The sequence below is a fragment of the Ursus maritimus genome, unplaced genomic scaffold (genome assembly GCF_017311325.1).
Source record: "Ursus maritimus isolate PB19 unplaced genomic scaffold, ASM1731132v1 scaffold_51, whole genome shotgun sequence".
Lineage (NCBI taxonomy): Eukaryota > Metazoa > Chordata > Mammalia > Carnivora > Ursidae > Ursus > Ursus maritimus.
In genome coordinates, this window is record NW_024426675.1 from 27,078 (window position 1) to 51,736 (window position 24,659).

Consider the following 24,659-nt stretch of genomic DNA (forward strand, 5'->3'; position numbering starts at 1 on the left):
CTGAGCACTCGAGGGGACCACTCGGTCTACTTACATCCTTCCTTCCTCCCCAATGATGTGGTTTTGGAATATAGGTGAGGTTCAGTGTGGTGGAGTCCGGAGCTGATGACCAAGAAAGAATTCTTGAGGCGTCTTTGGTGCAAAATTGGTGTTTTATTAAAGCACAGGACAGGACCCGTGGGCAGAAAGAGCTGCTGCCCCAGCTTGTGAGGGGTGGCTGATGATAGACTATGGGGTTGGGGGAAGCTAAGGAAAAAGGGAGGTTGAAATAATACTTTCATACTGTAAACAAGACTCATAGGATACCAGAGGCCTTGCCATTGTCAAGTGAAGGTTGTTTTTCCCTCTAGCAAGGCATTAGCGTGAAGATGGTTGGGAACTTCCTGAAGGAACATCACACTCTGCCTGCTTCAAGCATCTGTCCATGGGCTGCAGGTTATAAAGACAGTTAATTGTATCTACACTGCCTTCTGGAAGCTAGGTTATTGATAGAAATGTTTTGTAATTGTAGATTGCTAACACATTTGTAAACTGAGGGAGACTCATGTCTGGCAGGATTGTGATTTCTATAAATTAACTCTTTGTTTTTCCTTTCCTTAGCTTTAGGGCAGCCAGGAGTGCCTGAGGAATGTCACCTACATCCCACGGGGGGGGGGGGGGGGGGGGGGGGGCGTCTGCTTCTGCTTTGTGCTCAACTTGCCTTCTGTTCCCTCATCACCAATACCCTCAACACATGCACACACACGCACACACACGCGCACACACATGCACCAATGCTGGCAGCACCATCTTCCTCAATTCTCTAAAAATGTGCGGTGCTTCTTTTCCCTGACCCTCTCCCGAGGGCACAGCCCACACCGAGGTGCTTCCACACCAGCCCCGGGTTTCCCTTCCTCTAGTCTTTCACGCAAGCTTGCCCCTCTCCATATACAGCTCATTTTCTAAAATGGGTTGGCATCACTGCCTGCTGATACTTCTTTCCTCTTTCTCTTTATGTTTGCAACTTCCACCCCTTTGGGATGTCTTTACTAAAATTCTAAAAGAGTATTAGATGGCCTTGGGTGGTGCAGCTCAGATCCTGATCTCAGTGTCCCAGGACCCAGCCCCCTGTCGGGCTCACTGTTCAGCAGGAAGTCTGCTTCTCCCTCCCCCTTCTCATCCCTCTGCTTGTGCTTGCCCACTCTCTACCTCAAATAAATAAATAAAATGTTTATTTAAAAAGGTATTAGAGAAATCAAGAGATAAATGTGTATTATTAATCTACCATGAGTTTCTTTTTTTTAGAGATTTCAATTTTAAGTAATCTCAACCCAACATGGGCTCAAGCTTACAACCTGGAGAACCAGAATTCCAGCTCAAGCCACAGAGCCAGCCAGGCACCCCTAATCTACTGTGTTTATCCAAAAGTCTGATAAAACTCTTATTATATGCCCTTTGAATACTTTCAAGTATATATTCACATGCATTTATATTTACAAAGGTTTGAAAATAAAATTTACATTTTATTTTTTTAAAGATTTTATTTATTTATGTGACAGAGAGACAGCCAGTGAGAGAGGGAACACAGCAGGGGGAGTGGGAGAGGAAGAAGCAGGCTCCTAGCGGAGGAGCCTGATGTGGGACTCGATCCCGGTACGCCAGGATCACGCCCTGAGCCGAAGGCAGACGCTTTAACGACTGCGCTACCCAGGCGCCCCTAAAATTTACATTTTAAAGCAATTAAATAAAAAATTAACTAACCAAGAATATTTAACAAAAATATAAGGGACTATATTAATATTCTGATCATAGTTCATTCATAAAATCTGCAGATAAGGAGATGATAATTAGAGAAGATTGCAACAATATTGGCAAAGTCTGGCAGTGCAATACAGACATTGCTTTTTCTATTATTTTTTCCACAACTTCACTAACTCCCATACATTCTGCCAATCGCATGATTCGTGGCTCTCTGTAAGAGGTTGCAAACAGGAGTTAGAGAAATCTATAGGATTTCTCTCCCACTGTCACATATCGATCTACATTGTTAGGAAATCTCAGTGCAAGAGCATTTTCTCTCATCCTATTTTCTGGGCGCTGAGAATTATCTCACTTGAGTACTTACTGTCAGAAAGCCAACTGACCTATTTACCTATTCAGGACATGACCCACTTTCTCCATTCTGTTTCTGCCCCCAAGGCTTCATGTTGAATATCAGCCTGTGTCTGCCAGCTGATTTACTAGAAAAGAAGCCGGGACAGAGGTCCCCAGACTCTCTTTTCCGTGCTCAGATACATGTGTTCCTCCTCCTTTCTTCCCTTCCCCTCTTTCTCTACTAAAACCTGGTTTGGGCTGAAGCTCTCCCATCACCTCTCCTGCCACACTCTGTCAGGAAGACGCCGGGCAGAGGCCTCCTTCTCAGACACACCGTGTTTCTCTAAAAGTGTCACAGACACAGCAACACCGACCAGGCTGCCCTGAACAACTTGTGGGGCTGGACGTTCACTGCAAGGATGAGTAAGAGACCCCTTCACTGTTACGTGGTTTTATCTTGAAATCACTTACGCCCTGGCTGAGGGACTCTTGGCATCAAACTGTACCCGGTGTCACTAAGGAACAGCTGAGGTGGGGATGTGACTTAGGGTTCCTATACTCTCGACGTCTCTATGATTTTGTATCAAGCAGATGCTGAGGGACAGACAACCACAGACTGAGCTGGAACCAGAGTGGCTCAGTCAGAGACGCTCAGCATCCAGGCCCCCGTTCTGCTCAGAGTTTGCGCTCAGCTCCCCCTGCAGTCCCCATCACTGTGTCACTCATGGCACAGTAGTACACAGCTGAATCTGACGCTTGCACTGAGCCTTTCTCCAGGTGGAAGGATTTGGAATCTCTGCCATAGGTGGCTTCAAATCCTTTATTGCTTCCCTTCTCCTGGTCCCTCGAGGCTTTCAGGAGGAGCTGCGGACCTTCTCCCGGGTACTGGACATACCAGAAAAGGGCAGGGTACCCTGATGCTGAGTAAGTACAATTCATAGTCAGGGAAGCCTTTTCTGAAACGGTCACTTCGCCCTCTGTCTGGGTCACTGATTCTCCATGGGTTTGTCCTGAGGAAAAAGAAAAGAGACCTGTGTCATCTTGGGCATAAAGCTCTCGGATAAAAATTATAGTCAAAGCTTTTGCTGATACAAAAGAAGGAAGAATCCAAATTTTAAGTAGGATTTTACTTACCAAGCATTAAGAGTACCACAGTCACAAAGCCTGGAGAACACTTCATCTCTGCAGTGTCACCTAAATAATGCTCTTCATTCTTACCATGAAGAAACCTTGGAGTGACAGAGAAATGATCAGTGCAAGCCCACATTTCACACAGGAAATGTGATTGTGGTAGGAAGCTGCGCCCCCTGGTGGACGGGGACTGAAGTGCGTGTGTGTTGGCCAGAGTCCTTAAACACTGAAACAGACAATACCAGACTGGTCATGCAATTACTACTCCAGACCCCTTCATAAAACCCAATCCCTCCAGAAGCATCACTAAATCAGATAGCTGAACTAATGAGTATCTCTTGGATACGTCAATTTACAAAAAAATCATGTGGTTGATGTCAGTATGTTTTTAGCTTCCAAATATTAGAAAGACAATGAGGTTTCTTAACTTTCTAACTTTTCTTAACCCTTTCATGTAGCTCTTGCATCCTATTAGAAAGGCACAGAAAATACATCAATTATTTGATGTACTCATGAAATTTTAAAATATCCTGTCATAAAAACAAAGACTCAGATTTACAAAGACACCATAGAAGCTAAGAAAAGATGCTTGAGCAGGTCACCATAAACATGGATTCCAATGATGGTCCTTATGTAAGCACCTATTTAAAAACATAAAGACAAAAACATGGAAAAGTTCAAATAATCCCATCTTGGTTACAGAAAATTTGGGTCTAAATTTCGTAAAGAATCACTACAAATGATTGATTTTCCTGATCCATGAGAACAAGGTATATCAAAGCCAGGACAGCTGCCTGGTGCAACCAAATGATCTCTAGGGAGCACTTGCTACGATCCACCAGAGACAACACTTCACACTGGGAATACACTGGACGCAACATTAAACAAACACTAGTGGGGAGACTTTTCTAGGATGGCTGACGATGGGGCTGTCCATGCCTTTCTGGAAGTCAAGGAAATCCCATAAAATCTGGAAGGTAGAATACGCTCTGAAATACTGTCCTAAGGAAACATCTGAGTATCTCCGAAGGGATCTGACACAGTTGCGTTCCCTCCATGAGCTATGAGGGTGGACAGGTAATGGTATGTTATTTTCTACATGGGTTGAACCAGTCTCTTGCCTGAAAGCCACAGCAATCACAAGAGTTAAATATCAACTGGATTTTGTGTTACTGCCTATGCCATTTCAATTACTCTCTAGGTAGCAGAGGAAATTTCTCTGGGACAGTTAGGTAAGGTTAGGTCTCACACAGAAAATTCACTTCTCCTGTCACACACCAACCCTCTGGAAAAGTGGAAACATCAAATGGAATATTAACACTGAAATGAGTCACTGTAGCAGTTTCCCTTGAACTACTGCGGCCTGGTACAGCCTTAGCCCTCACGGCCCTGCATCATTCCAAGTCCTAGGCTGTCTCATGATGGACTGCTCACTCTGGCCCACATAACTCAGATGCCCAACCACACGCATTCCAACCTTCACAAACTGAACTAGACACTCTTCCTTTCATCCCAGGTACAGACTGCTCTGTGGACAGTCATTTAATCACCATCACATGACCTAAACCTTTGGTGCTCTGAACAAAATCCCAGAAAAAGACTGCCCTTGAGAATTTGTGAAATGACCTTATATATACAATTTATTACCAATTAGGCAGATGAAATAGGGGAAATGGATCCTTGGTTACATGTTTATCGACTAGGATGACATCATGCATCCTTCACTGACAGGAATTGAGAAAGTTACTCGTATTAGAGATCTTAATCTGAGGTTCTTTGGAGAATCAGCAGAAGCAGACAGTCCACAGATGAGTGTAAACTCAATATCCTAGAAAAAAACTTGTAACTGAATGACAGACAACTCCATCCAAGGCTGCTAGAATAGAATTCTCCCAGGTGTTTGGAAGCACCCATTTGAATACTTTCCTTTGCATTCTTTTGAGGTTATTTTTTATCTTTTTAGAGGTATTTCCTCACTTTAAAGTTAAAATTGGGTATTTCTGGTTATCCTGAATTGTTCTCTCACTAATAAAATAACTGGCATGGGTATAGCCTTTAATAGATACAGTACCTACCCTAGGGCTATAGTTCAGCTCTGCACAAACATTGCTAGTGCAAACATGTTTAAGAATTACTGGGTACGTTATTTCACATCAACTCCTGGAAAAGCCAAGTAATAACCATACCCTAATGCTACTGCTAGAGTGAATCTTCATCAATTCAGTTACCCTTAAAATGTGAAAAAGTATCTACTGATAAAAATTTAAGACGACGTTTGTACAACTAAACTCGTGCACAGCACGTGACTCATCTTGATTATATGAGCTGATCCAACCTTCAACACCATCTCTGCGATATCAACTGGAAGACATATTTTGTAGACTATGTATCAAGTCTCTAAAGGAATCCGAACACTTGAAATGATGAGCTATTCCTATGAAAATAACGTCAAAGTTTAACATCGCAGGGGCAGGAAACACTGGAGTGGTGACAGAGGTGAGGTCGTGCGTGTGCCCGGTGGCATGTGCTTCCTCCCACCAAGACATGCAGTTCTCAAACGGTTATGTGTTGCACGCTGCCATCCATATGACATTCTTAAAAACACAAAAATAAAAATAGACCAATATTCACAAGGATTTGGGAATGTGGAAGTGTGTAATGGCAAAAGAGTAGCACAAAGGACTTTTGGGGGGCAACTAAACTATTCTGTACAGTGATTGCATGATGATTACACGATCTACACAATTTTGAAAATTCAAAATTCACAGACCTGAACACCAAAAATAGTCACTATTCCATATAATTCTTTTAAAATTAAAAATTTGGGGGCACCTGGGTGTCTCAGTTGGATAAGCATCTTCCTTTGGTTTAAGTCATAATTCCCAATTCTGGGATTGATTCCTGCATTGGCTCCCTGTTCATTGGGCAGCCAGCTTCTCCCTTTCCCCCTACCCCTCACCCCAGCTCTTTCACTCTCCCTCTCTCTCTCTCCCCCTTTCTCTCAATAAATAAATAAACTTTTAAAAAACCTTCAGTTGAGATATTTAAAATAAACAAACAAATAAATGAATAAATAAATAAAACAAAAAAATTTCAACACTGAGATCAAAATGGCAAAATAGGAATTCCCTACCATCTCTATCCCCCCCTCGCATAAAACCCAGTGATTTTCATAGTCATAACTAAACCAAAGAGAGTGCCTGTGAAGAAGTCCAGAGAGGAGACACAGCACACCATGGAATAGAACAAATCTGAGATTGGACAGATTGAGGAGGGCACGAAGACCAATTTCACTTTACCCTCTTCACCCCCACCCATGTGACACGGCTCCGAGCCCAGAGAAACCTTCCAGCCTGTGATTTCCGCGTGGAGGGAGGTGAGAACATGTGAGTGAACACATGGCCCTCCAGCTCCGGAGGGGGCTGCATGAGAGAAACCTCTTTCTGGCCCAGCCAGAACACTGAGGGGTACTGCTCACTGGGGAGCGGGGTGCACTTGGCAGAACAGCACCCAGGGCTCTTGGGGGGCAGTAAACCAACAGGGACCCAGAAACCATGGCACAGCCTCCATGGTTAGCCTGCAGCTCCCCACAAATGGTCCACGGGCACACACGACACTCAGTGCCTCACCCGCACATCATCGCACCCTGCGACCTGCCACCAACGCATTCCGGGCAGCAAGAGGGAGCTTCTGTAAGCGGCTAGTGAGCATGTGCAGAAAGCAGCCCATCTCCTGGATCTGGAGAAACCATGCAGATGCAGTCAGCACCGGCCTGGAGAAAGCCAATGAAAGGGAGACTCTCAGCACCCAGTCTAGCCTCAGAGGATGGAGAGAAGGCCCTGAAGTTGGTGCTCCACGGTCCCAGGCAGTAGGAGACAGACACGCCCACCGTGTGAAGGTGTGAAGCCTGACCCTGTCTGGATCTGAGCTACGGACTCCCCGCGCACTCCGGCTAAACCCTTGCTGCTTCCACTGCGTCAGTGCTTGTCTAAATAGGATCGAGTGTTCAAACCTGTAGCAACGGCACCCTCTGTCTCGCTTCTAACCGGACTTAAGAAGAAATGAACTGATAACATAGACGCGTGCTTCCTTCTGACCCCATTGTCAGGCCGGCAGGAAATGGGCCAATCAGGAGTCAGGTTGCTTCTGCTGCGCGGGAGATGGGGGTACAAGGAGAGAGAGAATCCAGCCCATCCACGTGTTGGGCTACAGTCCTGACCTCCTTTGTTCTGTGTGATAAACTGAATTTAATCTGATGCATTTCCCAATGAAAACAAGCCAGTTAGCAAATAACTCACAACCATAACTCAGCTAAGAGGAACCAAACTCACCATGCTAAATGCCAATCTTTTTTAAAAGGTTTTAAAGGGAAAGAGGGAGAGGGAGAGACTACATGAGCTGGTGGAGGCCCAGAGGGAGAAGCAGTCTCCCCGCTGAGCAGGGAGCCCGGGCTCCATCCCAGCATCCTGAGATCATTACCTGAGCCAAAGGCAAACACTTAACTTATTGTGTTGATGAGGTTGTGGAATATACATGAGGTTCAGTGGGGTGGAGTCTGGAGCCAATGACCAAGAAAGAATTCTTGAGGCATCTTTGGTGCAAAATGGTGGTTTATTAAAGCACGGGGACAGGACCCGTGGGCAGAAAGAGCTGCTGCCCCGGGGTTGTGAGGAATGTCCTATTTTATACCCTCAAGTGGGGAGGGGGCTAGGGATAGCCTAAGTCTCTAAGGAATTTTGGAAGTAAGGTCTCCAGGACCTTGAGGGGCCTAGCTATTGTTGCGAAAGGGTCATTTATTACCGTCTAATAAAACCTTAGTCATGAGACCCTTCAGATGTATATCGGTGGGCCATATGCTTGGGGGATGATTGCCAACACGTATCTTGGCGGGGGTGGGGGGTGGGGGGTGGTTAGAGATAAAGGAAGTTTCCAAAGGAATTTTTATACATTAAAGTAGACTTACAGCATCTTGGTGGAGGGGAGGGGATCAGGCTAGAACCGCCTTTTGCCCTTAGCAAAGTATTAACATCCAGGCAGCTGAATTCCTAGAGGAATGTCACCATGCCTGTTTCAAGGACTTGTCAATGGGCTGTAGGTAGTAAGGACTGTTTCTTTGTCCTTTAGGGCAGCCAGGAGTGCCTGAGGAATGTTGCATACATCCCATGGGGTGGGGTGGGGGGGTTTGCAGGGTGTCAGCTTCTGCTTTGTCCTCAGCTTGCCTTCCATTCCCTCATCAGTGTCACCAAGGGACCCTTCAATTGCCAATTATATTCATCATTAGTTAGGAGGACTTCAAGGGACTTGGAAAGAGCCTACCCTTGAGCAGGGGTGGGAGAATGCGGGAATTAAATATTTAGGCAACTTCTTTTGTTCCATTGATGTCTCTACCACACCAGAGAAATAACTTGTTTTAAAAGGTTGTGGTTAGTAATGTTTAATTCAGTCATACATGAACATGTGGAGGGAGGTTGGCAACTCGTGATCTCTACATTAGCCATTAGTCCAAATGCCCTCATGAAATCTACTAATAGTAGTAAGGTGGCTGGTACATGCATATAAATGTTTTGCCATATATCTCAGAAAGAAAGGTTTTCCTTATAATGATGACAAAAAATTATGAGTCCAAGAATAAATTGAATAATCTCCTCACAACAGAGTTTTATTAACAAAGAGAGACATATAAATAGAAACAGTATGATCTAAATGATCAAGTAATCAGATCTACACTTTAAGGACTTTCATTTTTCACTTATCAAACTATAACTCAATCATAAAGCTTAAATTAAAATTATGAGTAAGTAGCAGAATTCTCCTTTCCTTCTTTCATTCACATCTATACATAGTCAATTATCTGGAAAAGGTTTCCTATGTGCTAAAAATACAGAAATGAATGAAATACGAAATTCTGTCTCCTAAGTTGTATGAGAAAGTTTTGTGAACAGAAACTTACAGAATTTTGAAATTAAGAATAGATTTTTGAGTTTTACCTGAAGCTCACATTGTCAAATCACTCCGGATCTTAATTTCCCTCAAACACACAAGTAGTATATACCATCCCTGGGCTCCAAACGAAAACCTGTGACACAATTTCTGAACAAGAAAGTGGTCAAAACACATAGAAATAGTGGTCAAACTTTGCCCAAATACAAAGTAACACTCTTCAGTGAAACTCTATTTAATTAAATACATCACAGACCTATTATAATGCATTAATTAAATGAAAACTTAAATAATAAAATTTTTAAAAAGCAGATGTTTGAGAGAAAGAATTGAAGAAGTGGGGAATGCTCAAATCAAAATACACAAAGTGAAAAAATCAGGATCCTCATTATACTAAGAATTTTTAGAGACTAAAAGGAATATTAGCAATATTATATGATTACAGAATTCTCACTTCCATATTTGCACTTTCCATATTTCTGTGTTTGGCATGTAATGTTTTAGAATCACAAAAATCATAACTGCTACTTTTGAAATACAAGTTTAAGTGCCCATCGATAATAAGGACTATAATATTGGTACTGAGTGGATATTTATAAGAGAGTCTGAAGAGCAAATGTAAAGTCATCTTAAAACCTGAATTTCAAAGTAAAACATTACTAAATCACATCAAGAATCCAAAAACAAGAATAGTTCATAAAATGTTCCTACCCTGTCTGGGTCATCTCCATTCTAATATTTTACTATATGCCCTTAATGTCTAACACATTAGCTTCCACCTACAGAAAAACAACAGCACAAACGCTATCCTGGAAGGTCTGTGTCAAAGGCCAGGGGGCTGCCCGGTGGCAGGTTTGAGTGCAGGCAGCAGGTGTCTGGGGAGCAGTGTGTGCTTGCCGCGCAGAAGTACACAGCTGAGTCTTCAGGCTGTGTGTCTGCGATGTGCAGGGACAGATGTCTGGCCGTCTTATTCAGTAAGACAGTGAGCCTTTGGTCTTCTTTTGTGGTCATGCTTGAACGAATGTATATAAGGAGCCGGGGACCTTTTCCAAGCTCTTGCTTGTACCAAGGGAAGTACTCTGAAACACTCTCTGAATAGCTGCAGTTGATGACAGAGCTGCGTCCCTGCCGCACACTCAGGGTAGAAGGCCGCTGCTCCACAGTCTCTCCTCGGCTGAACCCTGTGCAGAAAGAAAAGGTCAGAGAGAGGAGAAGAGATTCCAGGTTCTTACCCGTCTGAATGCTCTTTTCTACACTAACGGAGGAAACCTGAGTAAAGCCGGTCTTGACTTCTGAGGACCATCCACTAATATCCTCCGTGTCCCATACTTGTCAACTCACAGCTCAGCTGCAGCCACGAGAACACGATTAAAGCTCCCCTGGATGTCCTCATGGCTCCTCCCCGTTAGACCAGCTTCAGAACTGCAGCCTCCAGCCAGCTCAGCTCCTGCTCTTGCCAGGCCGTCCCCTTCCTCTAACAGAGGACTTTCCCACGTTGTTCACCAGCCAATGAGAAAAAGGCCCTGCTCCTGCCACAGTCTAGTGCACCAGATGCACGAAAATGAGCCCTCCACGTGTTCTGCGTCGGCGCAGGCGCACTTCCGTCTGTGGTCACAGCGCTACTGATCTCACCGGGGAAATGCTGTTCTCCTCGCCTGTGCCTCCGAGGGGCTCACCCGCAGCAAGGCGGCAATCAGTCAAGCAAATTATATGTTAGATCAAGGATGGAGTGCACAGCCAGAATGTGGAGATCAAGATTTATACCTCTGCGCACCACTGAGTCACTCATAGTAAGCTGGAAAGAGGTAGATGCTATCGCTGTTTATTCCGTGATGGGCCTGCTGCATGTGTCTGACATCAGGAAGGAATCAAGATTTACTCTCTTAAACAAAGAAAATAGAAAATCTTCCCTTTCTGCCAAATCTACTGTCCTCAATGGTCTGTTATGGAGAAAAACTCTTTCTAAAAGGAACATGGAAACCAAGAATTAGAGTAAGAGAGAGAAGATTATTTGATATTTCAAATGTCTCTTACCTCAGACTCTGTTCCTCCTATTTGGACTTGACCATGACTGACAATACCAACAGTCAAAATGTGGAATCATTCATCAGTTAAGACGATTGTGACAAAAAGTAAAGGACCAAATCTCAATGATAAGGGAGCAGGGAGATAACATCCATCAGTTATTACTATGTCAGCAATAAGAAATTTTTGACCCAATATTGGACTAATTTGCATAGAGAAATCTGACATGCTTTAAAAAATCTATTTGATTGCTATGTGTCTTATATTCTGCAAAGTACTGAAAGAGTAGAAATTCTGGGAAAACATCGAGCTGCAAACTCAGAAAGTATAACCACGTGTAAGTGTGTTCTTGAAGTGATTTCATTCTCTCAAATCAAAATAGATGGCATGTCCTCAAATGCAATTGCTGACTCATAGCCCCAGGACAATTTCCTCTGAAGTATTAGCCATCTGTCCTCTCATGCTTCCCATTTCCTGGCAACACTGCTTCATGTTCCATACTCCATCAGATTTCTCCTAAACGCTACTACAATGTTCTTTCCCCAAGACTCATTGATAACGTTCTCCAGTCTGTGAGTTTCCAAAATTATCTCTCTCTCCCAAAACCCCTTTGTCATTCACATTTATTTCTTGGAATCTTCTGATGTCCTCTGTGAGGATAAATCCAGGGAAGCATAAATATTGCATGTGCTCCGGGAATGGTACCAACAAGAAACCGGTCCTAAAGAACTGATCAGAGAAATGGTCCCTGGGAAACCAAAACTACCTCATTTCCAAAAGTGGAAGCCCCTTTTCTGAGATTCCTACTCTCAGATCCTTGAAAGGGCAAAGAGTAAAACTCATCTTCATCCTCCTTTCCCACCATGAAAGATTTAAAGACAATTATGGTGAACAATATCAACTCAATATATGAATATAGGCATATATATGAAATGTGTTTTTACATATGGAAAACTTCTTGATTCTGAGAATCTTCCATTGTCTCCCCCATTCCCCATAAATTAAGAATTCTCAGCCTCTTTTCTGGGCAAATTTCCCTCTACTGGTGGGAAGGTCAATTTTTGCAACTTTTAGGTGTGACTCTCAAAATGAAGTATGACCACTCATAAGAATGACTCTCTTCCATGGATTAACTGTTGCACAGATAAGGCCAACCCTTGGGCAAAATTCCCAGCTCCATGACCATTTCATAGAATATTACTTTACTTACTCAAGTATTGGCCTAGAAACCCTTCATCTTACATCTTCCTGCTTTGCATGCTGCAGAAGTCTTCTAATTCCAATGATCACTTTGCAGTCAATGTGTGAGTTATGCTCATTATACTCATTCTACCTTCAGGGGATGTTCACCTGGGATGATAAATATATTTGCTATTTTGGAGAAAGCCCTTAGAAACACATGTTGGGGTTCACACGGCACCACCACCTTTGGCTCTCTCCTACAGAAACAGTGAGAGATGCATGAGTTCGCTGGTAGAGTAACAGCGGCTCAGCCTGAGTCTCCCATCCTGCCCAAGGTCTCAGACGTTTATACAAAGTGGACCTCTCCATTCAGGCATTGAAACTGATTGGACCACGACTTTCTCAGATTCAAACTGCACAGATCTAAGTGGCTGGGTGTGAGAAGACACGTTCTCTTTGCCCAGTAGGTTGGCCCTACAGCAAGGAGGCAGGAGCAAGAATGTCAAAGAGGAAATGAGGAAACCACTTTCTCTCTCTCCCAGCTCATTCACTACCTAATTGTTCCTTACTGTCATCTCGGTTACAGTCTCTGATGTATAAAACTAAATTGGACTAAAGGATGTCTAAGGGCCCTTCCAGCTCTAAATTTCATTCATACTATTTTAAGAAGCAAATATTTACTAAGAACTGTTTGTGTGCAGTGTGGACTGGTATCAGAGTGGGGTGAAATTACCTCCATCATGGCCCCCAAGACCATTTTCCCAACCACACGGGACCTAGTGGGACTGAGGTTGATCCTAACCAATGGCTAAGGCCTCTTCAGAAACAGAGACACAGTCCCCAGGATGAGATTCTATCTGGGTTTTCATTTCTCCTACAAGATCAGGAATGTATCAAGCAGAAAATAAATCGATATTAACATGGGGGAAAATGGGATTTTATTCACTGAGTGAAAGTCCTTTACAGGCATTGAGTTGAGGGTGTTCTATGGCTGAGCCATGGGTAAGCAGGGTGTTCTTCTGGAGACGTATTTCTCATATATTTTTATTTCATATAATTTATATATTGTATGAAAAAAAGACATTCCCCAATTGAGGCAATGTAGAGAGGTGGATGAGATTGCGAATATGGAAAGTGAGAAGTACCTCCTAGAACAGCCTGATTGCTTTCTGGATTCCGGCTTTCTCCTTGAACCCTTAGTTTGGAGTTTTGAAATTTCCATCCAGGGAGGCATATACATTTTTTCAGATCATTTTAAAATGAAAATTTGGGATCTTTATTCAAAAAGCAGGGAAAAGGTGTCATCAGGTAATGTTTCTAGGGAAACATTTTTCTAAAATGCTTTAACTCTTCATACACATTAGTTTCACGTCTCTCACTTTAATTTTTGAAAGACTTTCTTCTTTTCAACCATCTCATCCAGGTTCTAAGAAAACCGAGGCAGACGTACTGAGGCTTCCGGTGCACCTCGTGCCCCCACACAGGTATCGCCTCTGCTATTGTCAACCCCCCCAGACACCTTCCACGGTGAAGGAGGCTATGCTGCCTCGTCAGGTCACCCAAAGCCCGCAGGTCTCCTGGGGTTCACGCCTGTGTTGTACATTCTGTGGGTTGAACGAATGTAAGTACGTGTCCACCATTGTCATGTCGGAGATGTGGGCTCACTGCCCTGACCGTGCTCCATGCTCTTCATCCCTGCTGCTCTGCTCAACCCTTGGCAACCACCATCTCTTACCCCCTCCAGAGTTTTGCCTTTTCCAGAAAGTCATAAGATAAGAATCAGACCTTATGTAGCCTTTTCAGATGGGCTGTTTTCACTTAGTAAAATGCATACAACGTTCCCCTATCTCTTCACGGCATCATACTTCCTTTCTTTTTAGCACCAAATCATATTCCATTGTCTGGATGGACCATCATTTATTTATCCATTCACTTATTGAAAGACACCCTGCCTACTTCCAAGTTGGCAATTATGAATAAAACTGCTATACAACAGCCCTTCGCTGACGTCGAAGCCCCAGCTAGTCCAAAGCAGGCACAGACCCCAGGTGGCCCTGCCCGCTGCTCAGTGCACACGCCAGCTGCCGTGACCCAGACCCCGAGCCTGCGTGTGCTCCTGCCTGTGTCCTGCTGCCCCACGCATCTCTCTGCTCAGGCCCTTGCTCCTCCCACTCACGGGACTCACAAAGGACAAGGACAAGATAAAGTTACTGTGAATTTTGAGACAGTGAGGGCCCAGCATTAAACATTAAAGCATTAATAATTACTTTTATAAATCAAAGCATAAATAGAGCATTATATTTTCAAGCCTTTCCCATTTGACTACTTCCATATAATTTATATGCTACCTGCTGGGAGATCTGCTTTCCCAGGGCATTGGATATGGGCACCTCTGTGATTTGCTCCAATGGCTCCATGGTAAAGCTTTTTAGCTGCAAAGGGCTTTCTGGGAAGAAAAAGGTCAAGAAAAGCAAGTGAAATGACAACCCTGGTGGGTCTCATTTTGGAGGGAAAAGGTGCTGTAGCAAAGATCTGAAATTCTGAAAATGTGCCAAGGCTGCTGTGGGTGCAGATGCCCCAGGGAGGGGCCGGGACGCAGGCGCAGTTGCAGTTGGTGTGCAGGCCCCGGATCAGCAGGCAGCACTGTGTCTCCAAGGCGCACAGGTAGGAGGCTGCGTCTTCCAGCTGGGAGGCCGCGATGTGGAGGGTGCTGGACCGTTCCCTCGTGTTCAGTGTGCAGTTGAGCCTTCCACTCTGCTTCATGCCCGAAGCCACGTAAATCAGCCGGGTGAGGCTGCCGCCCCCGGGGTTCTGTCGGAACCACTGCACACTGCGCACAGCTTGGGAAAAATTGCACTTCAGAGCAGCGCCAGCTCCCTCCCGGGGGCTCAGGACTGAAGGACTCTGCTCCACCTCCAGCTCTCTCACCCCTGCGTGGAAAGAGAAGAACAAACACAGGTCATGTCACTGGGGGTCACCGATGCAGTTTCCAAACTTGTAAAATCTCCTGAGACACACCCCTGGGGCTGTAGGACCCTCTCAGAGCTCAGTGTCAGCTCCCCCCGCCACTGTGGGCTGCGGACCTCTATCCAGCCCCTCTGTGGACCCCCCACTCACAGCAAAGGTGGACCCACAGGAGCCCCAGCAGAGCTCCCCAGTGTCTGCTCATGATTCCTTGTCTAGTTGCTGATTTATGACACCCCTACTGTGCAGAGAGTAGAGTCCTGGGGCCAGAGAAACTGTGTTTTACAGTCAATCGTTCTAACAGAGCCACTGAGCACCAGTCACACCTCAGCCCTGCCACTCAGGGAACTCGAGACTCCACCCACAGTGGCCCAGTGATACTCATAGCAATCTCTCCAAAACTGTCCTTGTCAACAGTGCAGGAGGTGGGGGCAATAGTTCCAATATAGGAAGATATAGTGTTTTTTTCTTAAAACACTTAATGTAGGAAATTTGTGGGGGTGTGAGGAAAGGTGAATGATATTTCTAGAAGACTTGGGGCCTAAAGGGGATTACCTAGAACTTCGAAGAATCATAGTGACTCCATTCCCCTAATTGCATGTTTTGACAGACAATGTGAGAATTCGGTTATATAAAAATACTGATGAAGGGAAACTATCTGATAGCATGCATTGTGTATTGCAGAAGTAAATACAACTTCTTGAAATTAACAGAGTTCCAGAAACCAAGACAGACAGTCACCATCTGCATAGAAAATGATTCCTACCAGAATGTGGTCAGTGAAAAATAAGTTGTAGCATACTGTCCTTGCTGAGATAACTCTCATGTCTCCACCGCTCCTGTGCAATTCATAGACCCCATCCACCCACACCGCTGAGTCTGAGTGGGCCAATCGTTGCTGTTCAAAGTCAATATTGTCCTCTCCCTTTCCTTTTCTTTTTGTTCCTTATTTTTTCCTCTCTTCTTCTTCTTCTCTTCATTCTTGTTCCTTCCAATCTCAGCAGAGATACATGAAAGGTAGGATATCTGGGATATTGAAATAGTTTCAAGGCCAGTAAGTTGGGGGATTTTATTCATAACAATTGACAAAAGGTAATGGGGTGTTTTCTGTTGAGTCTCCATGGTCACAATGCCCAGAAATATTCCTATCCTGGTATCTGTGAAGAATTATCTGCATAATGGATTTCTAGAGACATGGCCTCCAGATGTCTGAAGCTGCTATGCAATGGCAGAACTCAAAACCTGAGATGCACTCTACACAAACCCTGTCCCCATCTCCCCCTACTTTTGCTACCTATAATTGGACTGGTTCACATGAGCTCTGTTCTCTCTTTAACTGTTCAACCCTGGACCATGAGGACGTCCTTGTTTTTTTTAAGGCCTCGGGTGCCCCCTAGTGGACTGAAAAGGTCAGCGAAGACCCCTTCAGACCAAGCAACTCAGCAGACACATACCCCCAAGCCCTCTTCATTCCAAGCTTCCTGATGAAGGAAATGCAGATGGTCAGAAAAGAAGATACCTGCTTAGATTGAATGGTGAACTGCTTAGATTACATGTAAACCAAATCCTACTTTTAAAATGGAATTGCAGGTAAGTTAATATTAAAAAATCATTAAGTAAATCTCATCTTGTTCTATTTATTTAATTTCTTTACCTTAGTCAAAAATATAAATATTTCTTGAGCTTTTAGTTTCAATGGGGTAATTTACTAGGTGGTTCAGAATATATAAAAGTGTAATGAAGTATTATTCAGCGCATAAAAAAGAATGATATCTTGCCATTTGCAGTGACACAGATGGACTAGTGAGTATAATGCTGAGGGAAATATGTCAGTCAGAGACATGTTTACTTTAGAGTTTGTTATAATACAAATAAATATTTTCTTTAGACTTTGTTATACTACAAATAAACATTTTGGGTATACCTTTCTGTAACTTGTTTTACAAACTCAATAGTATATCTTATAGGTCTTAGTATTTTAACCCATATACATCCCTTGTTCCATTATATCCCATATTGTGGATATTCGTCCATTTATACATCCTTTACTCTCCTGAGTAATAGTTAAGATGACTTTTTTAAATATGAAATACTACACTACAATAAAATGTTTTAAGCATTCCTCACTACAAGCACATGTTTTTCTAGGAGCAGACACTAAGAAGAACTTCGAGCCATGAGCCTACAAGGTGAAAATTACTCCAGGCAGAGGAAAGTCAGGGACAAAGGCTCTGAGGAGGAATGGAGAGAACTCATGTTCTGATTATCGTGTTGGATGGCTTTCTTTTCCTATTATTTTTCTTAATGTGCTTTGCAACTGTAGTTTATCAGCTCATTTGATAAACTCTTTCTGAAATTACTTTCCTGATAGGCACCTAGTGTGTAGTTTCCTGCAGCTAGACACTGAGGTTTTCTAAATATAGTAAATCAGGAAGAGAACAAGCACACCCAAGGAAAAGGAGTGGTATATAACAGGAAAAAATGTTACAGAATAAAATCAGACATAGGAAAAACGTGCACACTTGCACAAGCATAAACACACACAATGTAAGGATACTTGTCATTAGAACAGAAAGACAATTCTCCAGTGCAACAGAAGGCAGGCTTAAAAAATTTAAAAAAAAAAAAAAAGGAAACAAAAGCATATGGAGCAAAACCAAAATATTAGAAATGACTCCAATATATCAGCAACCAAAACATAGATAAAAAGAAATTATTGGATCAAATCAACATTTTAAAATCTTGCTATGTACTGCTTTGGAGACAAACCTAAAAGAAAACAGCCCAGAAAGGTGAGCGGATAGGATGGGATTTTCCTGCTGCCTCTGTGTGCAAAGACTAAAGCCCCCTCCTCACCTGCTAAACCCACCTCACCCACCATAGAGATCACAAGGAATGTCAGTCCTATGGAATCAGTCGAAGCTGAGAGAACGCCTCGATGGCCAACTAAGGCAACGCCTGCAAAGGGAAGATCTAAGAAAGAAAAGACAGAGGTTAAAAAAAATAAATATTCCAACAGAAGAGAGAACAGAAAAAAGAAGAAACTGGGAGAAATGAAATACCAAGAAGAAATTGGGATTTACAGAAAAGGATGAAAGTAAAACTAAGCAAATCCCACACCTTGATAGAGCACAGGGTAAAAACAAGTGTGAACAAGCCTCCACACATTCATCAGTGGTCCCTCAAATCTCCATTCGTTCACACCTGGGAGTGCTTTAAGAACTACTGAAACACACATTGCTCATGCCTCTAAAACACATTAGGTTGAGAAACCAGCATCAAAATTGTGTATAATCATTCTCTGCATAAGAAATCAAGTGCAAATTTGAATCAAGGGAGACTTCAGCTGTCTTGTTTATGAACCTCACATTTACTTACTAAGAGGGTCAATTTCCTTATCCTATTAAATGAAATGTATCACAAAGAGCAATCTTGGAGTCATACCTACACATATAAATATCTTTTTTAATAATAATTTTTTATTATGGTATGTTAGTCACCATACAGTACATCCTTAGTTTTTGATGTAAAGTTCCATGATTCATTACTTGCGCATAACACCCAGTGCTCCATGCAAAAGTGCCCTCCTTCATACCCATCAGGGTCTATCTTAAACATTTTAACAATCTATCATTCATATGCATGCTTTAGTGCATTGTTTCCTAAATAAAAGTATTCCTTTGTCTTAGATATCCCCCTAGGAATTATGTATGGAGGTCTAATATCCTAACAAAAGGTCCCCAATAAATAACCTAACTTACAGCTCAAGGAACTAGGGAAAGAATAAGTCAGCCCAAGGTCTACAGAAGGAGGGAAATAACAAAGATTACCACAGACATAGCAAAACAATAGAAAAAGTAAAAAACTTAGAGTGTTTGTTCGTCCGTTTGTTTGTTTGTTTGTTTAGAGGAAGAGAGTGCACATAAACTGGGGGTGGGGGAGGGCAGAGGGAGAGGGATAGAGAAAATCTTAAACCAGCTCCCAGTCCAGCCCTGAGCCCAACAGGGAGCTCAATCTCACCACCCTGAGATCATGACCTGAGCGGAGATCAAGAGTTGGAGGCTTAAAGGACTGAGCTGCCCGTCCCTGCCTAAGTTATTTTTCTGAAAAGAAAACGTAGAAAAAAAGTTCCACAATATTGTTTTTGGGAATGATCAATGCTGAGAAATCTAAAGCACATGGAACGAAGGCAAAAATTTACAAGGGGGGCTACATCAAACTAAAAAGCTCAGTACCACAAAGGAAACAATCAGCAGCATCAAGTCTCCCTACGGAGTGGAGAAAATATTTGCAAACCACACATATGATAAGGGGCTAATAGCCAAACTATATAAGTGATGAGGGAGCAGAAGGCTGGCTGAAGACAAAGCATAAACTCACACCCTGCGACCTCCCCCAACTCCCCACATTCTTGGGTGGGACATGTGGGACATTCTTCCAGAAAGTTCCCAACCATCTCAATGCTAATGCCTTGCTAGAGGGAAAAACAACCTTCACTTGAGGGGCGCCTGGGTGGCTCAGTTGTTAAGTGTCTGCCATCAGCTTAGGGCGTGATCCTGGAGTTCTGGGATCCAGCCCCACAACAGGCTCCTCTGCTGGGAGCCTGATTCTTCCTCTCCCACTCCCCCTGCTTCCCTCTCTTGCTGGCTGTCTCTCTCTCTCTCTGTCAAATAAATAAATAAAATCTCAAAACAAACAAACAAACAAAAAAACAACCTTCACTTGACAATGGCAAGGCCTCCAGTATCCACTGAGTCTTCTTTAACATAAGAAAGTTTTCTCAACCTCCCTTTTTCTTACCTCCCCCAACCCCATAGTATATAATCAGCCACCCCTCACAGCCCGGGGCAGCACCTCTTTCTGCCCACAGGTCCTGACCCCGTGTTTTAATAAACCACCATTTTGCACCAGACATCTCAAGAATTCCTTCTTGGTCGTTGGCTCTGGACTCCACCCCACTGAACCTCACCGATATTCCAAACCCACACCATAAGGAACTCCTATAATAATAGTTTAAAAAAAAAGTCATCAGCCAATTAAAAATGGTCTAAAGACTGAAATAGACATTTCTTTAAAGAACATATTCAAATGGCCAAAACAAGTATGTGAGAAAATACTCAATATCACTAATCATGGGAAAATGCAAATCAAAGTCCCAATGAAATATCACCTCACACAGTCATGCAGTTATGCGAAAATGGGTCCCATTATATATTTCAATACTTAAAATGTTGGTACTAGCCTCAACGTAACAGTGGGAGAAAAAAGAACATACTTTAAACATGTGTTATTTTCTTGTTCCTCGTTAATAGCTATCTCTATGTATTCGCCATTACAGTTACAATAAATTCTCTGGTATCATCCATAATTTATAAATCAAAAACACAAAAGACAGGTGTTGTCAAGGATGTGAAAAGATTATAACACTTGCACAATGTTAGTGGGAATGCATAATGGTGTAATCATGGAAAACAGAGTAGAGGTTCTTCGAAAAGTACAAAATAGAACTACCATATGATCCAGTAATCCTACTTCTGAGTACATACCAAAAAGAATTGAAATCAGGATCTGGAAAAGATATTAAGCACTCCTATGTTTACTGCAGCACTGTTCACAATAGCCAAGATGGGGAAACAACTTGAGTGTCCAGCAGCAGATGAATGGGTAAAGAAAATGTGGTATGTACATACAATGGGGTACTGTTCAGTCTTGAGAGTAAAAAGGAAATCCTGCAATGTGCAAGCACACGGATGAAGCCTGAGGACATTATGCTATAACTGAAAGAAGCCAGTCACAGTAAGATAAATAATGCATGATTCCACTTAAATGAGGTGTCTAAAATAGACAAATTCATAGAATCAAGGTAGAGGTTCCCATGGGCACTGGGGACAAGGTAATGAGGAGTTACTCATCCGTGAGCAAGATGAAAGACTAGACAGTTGCTATGATGTGGTTTTGGGATATCGGTGAGGTGAGGTCCTGAGCCGACGACCAAAAAAGAATTCTTGCTATATCTTCAGTGCAAAATAGTGGTTTATTAAAACATGGGGACAGGACCTGTGGGCAGAAAGAGCTGCTGCCCAGGTTTGTGAGGGGTGGCTGATGATAGACTATGGGGTTGGGGGAAGGGAAGGAAAAAGGGAGGTTGAGATAATACTTGCATATGTTAAAGAAGACTCCCAAGGTATGGAGGCCTTGCCATTGTCATGTCAAGGTTGTTTTTCCCTCTGGCAAGGCATTAGCATTGAGATGGTTGGGGGCTTCCTGGAAGAATGTCACACAAGTCCCTGAGTGGGTGGTAGGAGGAGCTCAGTAATGCATAAGATTTGGGGGAAATTTTTTACGTGCTCTTCTCAATTCCTCAGAGACCAATATCCAATATTCTGCTGGGTTTAGAAGTGATCATTCCTTCCTACAAAGGGCCGTGGATGCATGGCCGTTCTGTAACTTAGAAATTTTCTCACTTGGTCCATTTATTTTACTTCCCTCCACCCCAATACCTTTAACATACACACACACACACACACACACACACATGCACACACCCACCCACACACCAATGCGGGCAACACCATCTTCCTCAATTATCCAAAAGTATGTGGTGCTTCTTTTCCCTGACCCTTTCCCCAGGGCACAACACACACTGAGGGGCTTCCACACCAGCCCTGGGTTTCCCCTCCCCTAGTCTTTCAAGCAAGTTTGCTCCTTTCCATATGCAGCTCATTTTCTAAAACAGGTTGGCATCACTGCTTGCTGATAGCTTCTTTCCTCTTTCTCTTTCTGTTTGTGGCTTTCTGCCCTTTGGGATGTCTTTACTATCTTCTTAATAGCGTCTTAGAGAAATCAAGAGATAAATTATTAATCTCCCATGGGTTTTTTTAGAGATTTTGTTTTTAAGTACTCTCAACACACCACACGGGGCTCAAACTTATAACCCTGAGATCCAGGGCCCCAGCTCTACCCACAGAGCCAGCCAAGCACCCCTAATCTACCATGTTTGTCCAAAAGTCTGAGAAAAATTCTTATTATATACCCTTTTGAATTGTTTAAATTACATTTTCACATGCTTTTATATTTATAGAGGTTTGAAAAAAGTTTCTATTTAAACCAATTAAATAAAAAATTAATTTAAACCAAGAATATATGACTAATATATAAGGAAATGTATTAATACTCTGATCATAGTTCATTCATAAAATCTACTGATAAGGGGATAGTATTAAAGAAGATCACATGGTGCCTGGGTGACTCAGTCGATTGCCTAACTGACTACCTCTTGGTTTCAGCTCAAGTCATAATCTCAGGGTCATGAGATCAAGTTCCATGTCAGTCTCCATACTCCTTGAGGAGTGTGCTTGAGATTCTCTCTCCCTCCCCCTCCGTCCCTCCCCCCAACACCCCCTACCCCATAATCTCACTCACTCTCACTCTCACTCTAAAATAAATAAATAAGTCATTAAACAATACTTTAAAAATAAAGAGGATTGCAACCATATTGGCAAAGTCTGGTGGTGCAATATAGACATTGGTTTTCTACTATTTATTATGTTCAGTTAGCCAACATATAGTACATCATTAGTTTTTAATGTAGTGTTCAAGGATTCATTAGTTGCTTATAACAGCCAGTGCTCATCATAACACGTGCCCTCCTAAATGCCCATCACCCAATTATCCCACCTCACCCCTTCTGTAACCCTCATTTTGGTTCCCGAAGTCCAGAGTCTCTCATGGTTTGTCTCCCCCATGATCTCTTCCCATTCAGGTTTCCCTCCTTTCCCCTGTGCTATTCCTTCTGTTCCATATATGAGTGAAACCATATGATAATTGTCTTTCTCTGCTTGACTTATTTCACTTAGCATAATCCCCTCCAGTTCCCTCCACGTTGATGCAAATGGTGGATATTCATCCGTTCTGATGGCTGGGTAATACTCCATTGTATATATGAACTACATCTTCTTTATCCATTTATCTGTTGAAGGACATCTAAGCTCATTCCATAGTTTGGCAATTGTAGACATTGCTGTTATGAACATTGGGGCACATGTGTCCCTTCTTTTCAGTACATGTGTATCTTTAGGATAAATACCTAGTAGTGCAATTTCTGGGTCGTAGGGTAGCTCTATTTTTAACGTCTTGAGGAACCTCCATACTGTTTTCCAGAGTGGCTGCACCTGCTTGCATTCCCTCCAACAGTGTAAGAGGGTTCCCCTTTCTTCACATCTTTGCCATTATTTATTGTTTCCTGTTTTGTTAATTTTTGTCATTCTAAGTGGTGCAAGGTGATATCTCATTGTGGTTTTGATTTGTATTTCCCTGATGGCTAGTGATGTTGAACATCTTTTCATGTGTCTGTTAGCCATTTGTATATCTTCTTCAGAGGAGTGTCTGTTCATGTCTTCTGCCCATTTTTTAACTGGATTATTGTTTTTTTAAGTTGTTGAGTTTGATAATTTCTTTATAGATCTTGGATACCCACCCTTTGTCTGAAAGGTCATTTGCAAATATCTTCTTCCATTCTGTGGGTTACCTCTTAGTTTTGTTGACTGTTTCTTTTGCTGTGCAGAAGTTTTTTTTTTTATCTTGATGAAGTCCCAAAAGTTCATTTTTGCTTTTCTTTCCCTTGCCTTTAGAGACATGTCTTGAAAGAAGTTGCTGTGGCCTATGTCGAAGAGGTTATTGCCTATGTTCTCCTCTAGGATTTAGATGGATTCCTGTCTCACTTCGAGGTCTTTCATCCATTTTGAGTTTATCTTTGTAGATGGTGTAAGAGAATGGTCCAGTTTCATTCTTCTGCATGTGGCTGTCCAGGTTTCCCAACACCATTTATTGAAGAGACTGTCTTTTTTCCATTGGATGCTCTTTCCTGCTTTGTTGAAGATTAGTTGACCATAGAGTTGAGGGCCCATACTAGGGACTCTATTACTTTTTGCACAACTTCACTGACTCCCATGCATTCTCCCAATCCCATGATTTGTGGCTCTCTGTGAGAGGCTGTAAACAGAAGTTAAAGAAATCTATAGGATTCCATCCCAGTGTCACCTATCAATCTATATTGTTAGGAAATATCAGTGCAAGAGCATTTTCTTTCACCATATTTCCTGGATACTGAGAATGATTTATTTGAGTTCTTAATGTCAGAAGGCCAACTGATCTGTTTAACTGGCCAGGACATGACCCACTTCCTCCATTCTGTTTCTGCCCCCACCCCTTCATGTTGAATATCAGTCTGTGTCCATCACCTAATTTACTAGAAAAGAAAGCAGAGCAGAAGTTGCTGGCCTCTCTTTTCCTTGCTCGGGTACATGTGTCCCTCCTCCTTTCTTCTCTCCCCTTCTTTCTCTAAT

At 42.8% G+C, this 24,659-nt stretch overlaps 3 gene segments (V, D, J or C); all 3 read right to left on the minus strand.

Annotated features, from left to right (window-relative positions):
- Positions 1 to 2,733: 2,733 nt before the first annotated feature.
- On the minus strand, positions 2,734 to 3,354 carry LOC103682253. The segment is given in 2 exon segments: positions 2,734 to 3,083; positions 3,208 to 3,354. Coding segments are annotated over 2 exon segments (468 nt in total).
- Positions 3,355 to 8,842: 5,488 nt separating this feature from the next.
- LOC103682252 lies at positions 8,843 to 10,662 on the minus strand. The segment is given in 2 exon segments: positions 8,843 to 10,325; positions 10,486 to 10,662. Coding segments are annotated over 2 exon segments (429 nt in total).
- A 4,026-nt stretch (positions 10,663 to 14,688) lies between these two features.
- LOC103682259 lies at positions 14,689 to 15,655 on the minus strand. The segment is given in 2 exon segments: positions 14,689 to 15,281; positions 15,469 to 15,655. Coding segments are annotated over 2 exon segments (645 nt in total).
- Positions 15,656 to 24,659: the final 9,004 nt, after the last annotated feature.